Source organism: Cariama cristata, unplaced genomic scaffold (assembly GCF_000690535.1).
Source record: "Cariama cristata isolate BGI_N322 unplaced genomic scaffold, ASM69053v1 scaffold30419, whole genome shotgun sequence".
In the NCBI taxonomy this organism is placed as follows: Eukaryota; Metazoa; Chordata; class Aves; order Cariamiformes; family Cariamidae; genus Cariama; species Cariama cristata.
In genome coordinates, this window is record NW_009634550.1 from 1 (window position 1) to 8,333 (window position 8,333).

At 36.3% G+C, this 8,333-nt stretch overlaps 1 protein-coding gene across 1 annotated transcript; it reads left to right on the forward strand.

Annotated features, from left to right (window-relative positions):
* Window positions 1-715: 715 nt before the first annotated feature.
* RTCA (RNA 3'-terminal phosphate cyclase) lies at window positions 716-7,967 on the forward strand (the record flags this gene model as incomplete). The annotated part of the gene is made up of 9 exons (XM_009707200.1): window positions 716-879; window positions 2,392-2,515; window positions 3,023-3,081; window positions 3,590-3,731; window positions 4,945-5,069; window positions 5,206-5,264; window positions 5,896-5,990; window positions 7,136-7,240; window positions 7,588-7,967. Coding segments are annotated over 9 exons (972 nt in total), but the record flags the coding sequence as incomplete, so codon positions are not given.
* Window positions 7,968-8,333: the final 366 nt, after the last annotated feature.

Here is an 8,333-nt window from a genome sequence, read left to right on the forward strand (position 1 = left end):
GTCTGGGGTGTGAAGGGGTTCCCCCGCAGCCTCGCGGCGGGAGGACTCGGACCCCTCCGCCCCCTCCCCTCAGCCCAGTTCCCGCCTCTGGCTCTGGCCGGCCGCCGGGCCGGTGGGGGCGCTGCCCCTGTCGCCACCTGTCAGGCACCACAGACTTACGGAGCGTCTCGGAAGTATTTTCAAAGGTGCTAAGCAGACTGCGCGGTTGGAAACATGAAATACAGTTGAGGGCATGTAATGCTTTGGCAAAACATGGTTCACCGAGTGTATAGTGTTAAGAGGAGATCGTTTCTCTCCTATTTAAATTACTCAAACAAATGGAAATGCAAGCACAGCAAGCCGGATACATAGCAAAACTGTTAGCTCTCTTGCAGCTCTGGCAACCAGTTTCTGGCTTGGCTCCATCTCAGTGTTGCCATCATTATCCCATTGCATTTTTGTCCAAGCATTTATTACATTAGGACAAGTGACTGCTCCTGCGTCTTACCTGTCTGGACCGATTCTAATGGAAAACACAGCAAAATCCTGCAAATTCCAGAATGGCCTGAATGCTGCTCCTTTGGCTTCTGTGAACTCAGGAGAAGTACTGTAGGAACCAGATCGAATTTCTGATCCTTGTTTGATCTGAAATTTGCAATTGTAGTATTTATTAGTTGGTGTTTAGTAGTTCTTTTAATGTAACATGAGTATGTAGTCTCCTTCCACCTATCTTTAGCTTTGTATTGTTACTCCAAGGCCTCAGCATCTGTCCGGATTGGAGATCATTCGAGATCTATGTGGGGGCAAGCTGGAAGGCGGAGAAATTGGCTCAACAGAAATAACCTTCACTCCTGGGAAGATCAAAGGTGGAACCCACATAGCAGATACAAAAACAGCAGGGTATGTCTTTGTACGCAGATAATGACTGACCAGTAACTGCTCTTAACTGCTATTGGTAACTTTAAAATTGTGAGAGAAGGCATTTTTGTAACTTTAAACTTACCACAAAAGAACGGGGGGAAAAAAAGAACATTAACACATGGGTAGTGAGCCAAAATCTGAGCTGCCTGAGCCAGATATATGTGACCAAAGAACATTTAGCATAGTCAGGACATGTATGAATGAAGTACATGCAAGTGTAATAGTTTTAAAATTATAATTGATGTATAAGTTGAACACTTGATTAATGTTAAGCAAAAAAGAGCTGCCCATGTATTTAAAACTTTATCTGTTATTTTCTCACATCAGTACATTACATATCAGGTCAAATGCATCAAATTAGATAAGTATCTCAAATCCGTGAGATCTGAAATAATCTTGATGATAGAATAAAGTAAATTTTGAGATTTTACTTGTGCATGTAATGGTACAATATGGGATATTAGTCTTTTGGAACTGAGAACATTCTATCCATGGTTCTTTGTGCCTGTGTTTCTTTTATCCTCTATTTCTGTGTTGAGTCTTTTGTTCTTGGATTCTGTTGCAAAACCAAGTAAATTTTTTTTTATTATCTGTGGTTTATCTGTGGAAGGCTGGTGTGAACAGTTGTTTGGAAGCATCAGCAAGGTTAGGCATAAGTTAAAGTTTCCTTTAAGTTAAGATAAATATTTTTCTGAGCTGCAATAGTGTAAACAACCAAGCTGATGCCTTTTACTTAACACAGAAAAGTTTGAGTACGCAACAATGAAGCAGAATTAGTAATTAAGCACAAGGGAAAAAAAAGAAAAAGACAAACAGTGTGGTTTGCAAACATTTGGAAGTTATTTAAGAAAACAAACCCGTGTTTTCTTCAGTTCAGTGATGATTACTGTTTTCGCAATTCAAAATGATGTTTTAAACCCCTGTGAGATAACGGTTTTGTTTTGCTGAACAAACTTGCTTTTGGAAAATTTATTTTGGAAATTTTTCATTATCTATGAAACATGGAGAGATTAAATGACAGGGGCATTTTGTATGTAAAAGCGTATTTTCTATGCCCCTGAATTTTCTTGTGCAGGATGCTGACCATCTTCTAAGCAATTTTGTAGTTTTCTAAATATTTTGTTGTTAAATAAGTATTGAAATGTTTAAATTGCTGCCTAAGCCTTTTCTGCTTTTATCATCTGCTAGCTAAACCTACAGTTTACACAATCCCATCACTATACTAAGTAAGCTACATTACTTTTATTTCAAACAGAAATATTAAAGACGCAATTATTGTGAAACAAAAACCTTTATATTTAGGCTTGCTAAGGACATGAAGTTTTAAATTAGTATTTTTTAAGACTAGTAAGTTTACTTTATAAATAATGTTCAAAATCAAATACTTATGTAAATGCTCTGGAAAGTCATTTGCCTTCGATATGTAATGATTCTATGGAATTTTATGGATTATGACTGCATGACATTTAAGTATCTTACAATTGCTTTTAGGAGTGTGTGTCTACTGATGCAGGTAGCAATGCCCTGTGTGCTGTTTGCTGCTTCCCCATCAGAACTTCATTTAAAAGGTGGGACTAATGCTGAGATGGCTCCTCAGATAGACTACACAGTCATGGTAGGGAAAAGTTTCTTTGGCTTGATGCATCTTTCATGCATATATATGCAATGTAACTACTGTACTTCTGTTGCTCTTACTGCAAGTTTATTTGTAACTATGGAATTAGGCATGGGAATGTAACGCTATTAGTGTACTGCATGTAGAGAGCAACCAGTGTTTCATGGAATTCCCTGAAACAGCAAGCAGTGTGTTTTGCTTTTAATTACTAAAGAAAATTTCACTTAAAATATATTCTTTATTTTAGAAGTGCTGTGAATTGTTAAGAATTTCTCTTTCCGTAAGAAAATCCTTTTACAGAAAGTGTCATTCAGAATTTAGTATGAGGAATGTCAAATAAACTGTATGGATAAGATAAGACTGGCTATCTTTTTTTTTTTTTTTTTTTAACGATGTAACTGAATTTTTTGTGTTGAATTTTTTTTTTTTGAAGACTGCATAAAATAGCAGGAAATTATAAATACAAAATAGATTCACTCTGTGTTTTTATATATGCTTGTTTTTCAGGTTTTCAAGCCAATAGTTGAAAAGTTCAATTTCACATTTAATTGTGACATAAAAAAGAGGTGAGTCATGGAGCTGTGTGGCAGGGGCAGGCCTAACTGAACCAGTGTGCAATCACAGAGGCACACACACAAGGTGCTCTCAGTCAAGCTGAGGGATGAATTTATAATACATGAACTAATCTGCATTAGTTGCCCCTGTGTGTGCTGTCACCATATGAGGAATGTGGTATGGTTCTTTCCTGTCTTTTTTTTCATTACTGAGTCTTCAGCTGCTGTTTAATGTTTCCTGTGGGCTACCCCTGAGGGAAGCATATGTTACTGAGCTTTTTCTGAGGTGCCAGTTATGTTGTTGTTAGGTAGTTAAGAAGATGTGTGTTATGAGGTAATACTGTTAGAGAACCTAATTCTATTATAAAGATTTCTAAGGCACACATCAAAAAAATTCATATGTACAGTAACAGAGGAAATAAAAATGTATAATGAAATAGATGAAGAGCCTTCTGGCTCTTTTCTTGGTTTCCTTGTGATTTTTGCCTTTAACTATTACGTGATTACTGTTTCTAAATAGGGGCTACTATCCTCAGGGAGGTGGTGAAGTTGTAATCCAGATATCACCAGTCAAAGAGTTGAGCCCAATAAACTTAACAGAACGTGGCACAGTGACAAAGATATATGGAAGAGCATTTGTTGCTGGAGCGCTACCTATAAAAGTAAGTGCTGATGATAGCTCTGGTAGTATCCAACCTCATATATTGATATAAAATTGCTTGTAGTCTGCTTAACATACCTCTACTCTTCCTGTATTCTGCAGTCTTTCACATACAAACTAAGTAGCCTTATTAAAGGGTTTCAATTATTCAGGCTCTAGAATAGAATTTTTGACATTTCTCAAATGCATTTAGTGCATAGCAGTATGGTAGCAGCTGAAACAGGAAATGAGAACAGTATCCTTGATACCTTTCAAATCACTGTTCAGAAGTCTTTAGCATGTATTGACGGATATCTTATATCTGATTTACGTATTGTTCATATTTACGTGGATTATTTTAAATCCAAAATCATGGCCCTTGTTCATAGATTTATGAGTAAACTATGGTGCTCTGTAATAGGCAGAGGTCAGACTACATAAAATGTTTCAACCATTGCTAAGGGTATTAGACAGAACAAGTTAAGGGTGGGTTTAGCCAAGGATAAAACAGAGAGAAATTTGTTCCTTTGTACTCCCTTCTTTCTATTATTCCTATCCTGTCTGTGTTTACAGAGAATGAGTGCTGAGATCTCCTTAAGGCTCCTTCTCACACACAGGCTAGGAATTAGCAGAGGAAGGAAGAGGAGAAACTGAGTTACTTTTTGAAGAGCTGCGAACTGCTGGTTTTGGTCTTAAAATGTCCAAACCTTTGAATATTGGCTATGATTGGATCACAAGGATGGGATAAGCTTCATCTGCCCCCACCTGCCTGTGATTTGAAATTGTTGTTTTATATATTATATCTTAAAGAGTATATCCTGTACATAATAATTGTAGGGTGGGGTTTGGGGTTTTTTGTTTGTTTGGTTTTGTTTCTGTGGTTTTGTTGTTGGTTTTTTTTAATACAATCTGGTGTCTTGAGAAAATCAAGACTAAAATCAAATCTTTCTCCCTATGAATGGAGAAAAGTTCTTGAATTTCTATTTATATTGAAGCTTCTACATATACAGCTATAGTTGTCATTTGTTCAGCATTTAATGTTACCTTAATTTTGTGGGAAAATTCTCGGAAGAGATGATGTTCAGTGCTTGCTTGTAGGGATTTTATAACAATCCTTTGTTTTTCTGTTTATTAAAGTAGCCCCTTTATTCAGGGACTCACTGTAATAATTAGACTTATGAGGAAAATTATTACTGTAGTTACATACTTAAAGTTTTTACCTCTTATCTTGTTAGCTGGCAAAAGACATGTCGGCAGCAGCAGTGCGATGCATCAGAAAAGAAATCAGAGATCTTTACATTAACATTCAGCCTGTTCGAGAACCTGACGATCAAGCCTTTGGGACTGGAAGTGGAATAATGTAAGATGAGCCCAAACTTCCTATTGATACCTGCAACCTTGCTGGTTGATTAGCTAGATCTTGATTACATATCTGATAAATAAAGTGTAATGTGAGTAATTTTGTTCTTAATATTGATTCTGTTTTTTCTACTTAGCATTGTTGCAGAGACTTCAACAGGTTGTTTGTTAGCTGGGTCATCACTTGGGAAGAGAGGTAAGAGCTCCATGAAGTATACCTCTTTCAGGTTTAACTTAATGTGCTATCAATAAATAGGAGTCTAAAGTATAATCTGTTCAAAGATCTGATGCTTTGATTGTTGCATTTTAAATGAATGTTGTTTAGTAATAAAGGGCAGTGCAAATGAGCAGATTTTAAATGTAGTAAATGGAATCTTACACTTTGTACTAAGCTGCTTCTGCATAGTGACAAAAATTACAAAATCATTAAACTCACCTTTTATCAGAATGGATTGTTAAGGATCACAGAGTTGAAAATGCTTCTGGACTTTAAGAACATACAGTCTTTGTGATTTACCTGTGAAGTTTTTGTTCAGTGGTGAATTTAGATGTGTATCTAGAGTAAAAGGACTAGAAGTTATTTTGGTTTTAAATGGTTTGAATAAAATGTTTCTCCTACTAAGTGGGGCTACTTTCTTTCCACTGCTTAAGAAGTATGAACTGTGTGTCATCAAAAGATGGGAGGGTTTTTTTAAGCAGACATTTGAGGCAAGAACATGGAAATAAGGTTTAAAAAGTTGATAATTTCTTTATTTTTTTCCATTGTGTATTTTTAAAATGTTAAATAATAATTGGCAACATCCTAATCTCCTGGATTTCTCTGGTAGGAAAGAATTCTGACAAGGTTGGCATTGAAGCAGCTGAGATACTGCTTAGGAATCTTAAACATGGCGGAACTGTGGATGATTCTCTGCAAGACCAAGTAAGACTCCTCTATATGTTTACATGAAGTTGAAGTAGCAAGAACGTACATGTATGTATTACTTGTAAAGTATATAAATCTGAACAGGGAAAGAATGAGATGTAGATTTCAAAGTTAGACTGTATCTCCACAGGTAGGTGTAGCTTTACATAATTATTTGATAATTGGAAGTCTTAGGAGGTTTCCAGGTGTGGTCACAACATCACTGGGACTAGCAAATTACATACAGTTCTCAGGAACCACAGATGCTCCTGGCTTTGCACCAATACCCTTAAATTTTCCCTTCCTGTAAATCTTAGTAGGTATGGAAGAAAGAGGTAGGAATTTGCTTCTATTTGGCACTCCGTGTAGTGGAGTAAAAATAGCTCCCTGGTTACATATTAAGAATGATACCAAGTGAAGCTATGAGAGAACAGAATATCGAGGAGGTGCTCCTGTTTGTCTTGCTCACCTAATTTCATTAAGAATGAAGACCCTCCACTATCTTATTTTCAATAATGCAGCCTGATAAGAGTCTTGGGCTGTTCTAGATAGGATGATGTTACCTCTTAGCTGTAAACGCCTGGCCACACATTACTATTATGTAGTATATTAGGAAGTATTTAGGTCTTGGACTCCTCCTACTTTTTTCAAAGCATGCAGAGTACAATTGGTGGAAACATGCCACAGCTAGCTCAGTGGGTATGGGAACTGCTCAGAGTTATATCAGGCTTTACAGAGTACTTGTCATGGTGATGTTTGTAAATCAAATCAGATCTTTTTAAATATCTGTAAAAAATCCTCTTCCTGAATTTTTCTCTCTGTAAAGGTGATCTACCAATCTGGAGTCTGACATGACTCTGGGGAATTTCAGGGCGGGAGGGTCAGGGAGGGCAAAGTTAAATGTAGTGACAGGAATTCAGTGGCAAACTCCACTGTGGACAAATAGGAGCCCTTCTGTAACAGGCATTACAGTAGTCATTTCCAAGTTTCTTGAACCTTGGATCACCCTTAACACTCAGCATCATCAACTTCTAGGAAACTTGGCAGACCACATTTTTACATTTATAGACATTTTGCATGGTTTTCCTTTTTTAAAAAAAAAAAATCAATAAGTTCCTAGGATCTGAAGAGTTACTTAATAATTACCTTTACCTCCCTTTCAGCTGATCGTTTTTATGGCACTAGCAAAGGGGGTGTCTAGAGTGAAAAGTGGACCAATTACACTTCATACTCAAACGGCTATACACTTTGCGGAGCAGCTAACAAAGGTGAGTCCAAAAGTTCAGGAAGTTTTACCTATCGGTAACTAGGAAATGTACAGTTTAGCAGGCGTTGTGAACTGAACTTGATCATGGAGGACAAGCATTGATAAAATAATTGCTACAATATTTATATGGGAGTTTACCTGTAAAAAGTGAACGTACTTTAGAGTTAAATGCTTTTAGAATGGTTTGATTCTTTTACCATGTCTATTTAAATGCTTTTTAATGAAATCGGTCAACGCTGTAATATACATAAACACAGGACAATATGATTTAGTAGGCATCAGATATTGAATATTTAAACTTATGTATGTTATAACTTAATTAGTGATATATTTCTAATCCTGTTTTAGGCCAAATTTACTGTGACAAAATCAGAAGAGGAAGATCCCAGTAAAGATACCTACATCATTGAGTGCCAAGGAATGGGGATGATAAACCCAAACTTATAGGGTGTAAAAAAAAAAATAAAATATGGCAGCAAGCTGACAAAAGCAAAACTGAACATACCTCAATGATGTATTGCACTACATTTCAGTGGATTTATAATATGCATGTGAACAGGAGGACCCTTCTGTCACATCTGAGTTATTTAACTTCAAGGATGATAAGGATGATGTTGAGTTTTTCCTTGGTGTGCTGAGAATCTGTGGTCTGGAAACTTAAAATTTTTTTTTTTTTTTAGCAGCAAAATGAGTGCAGACAGGACAGCAAATAGAATATGTTGTATGTAATTGAGAGTTTCAATTAGAAGCTTTGAAAATTCAGATTAACCAAAGTAGAAAATAACTATTTCAGGTTAGAAAAAATGCTGATTCTAAAAATACTGAAAAAATTCTTTCCCCTTTAAAAAAATGTAAGTTTTATTCTTTGGGAGCATTTCTGTTATGAGGTATATGGAATGAAGTGCACCATCAAATCTGTATCACTGTTCTTCCTTAACCATTTTGCTTAAATTGTGCGTGAGGAAATAATAAAGCAATATCACCGAATGAAAGCCTGGTATTTATATTTGCTGTTATCTCAGCAGGTTGTGTTAGTGGGAGATGGATACAAAGTAACTTTTCAGAAGCGTAATTTCTTTCTCTCCCTGCAGAAA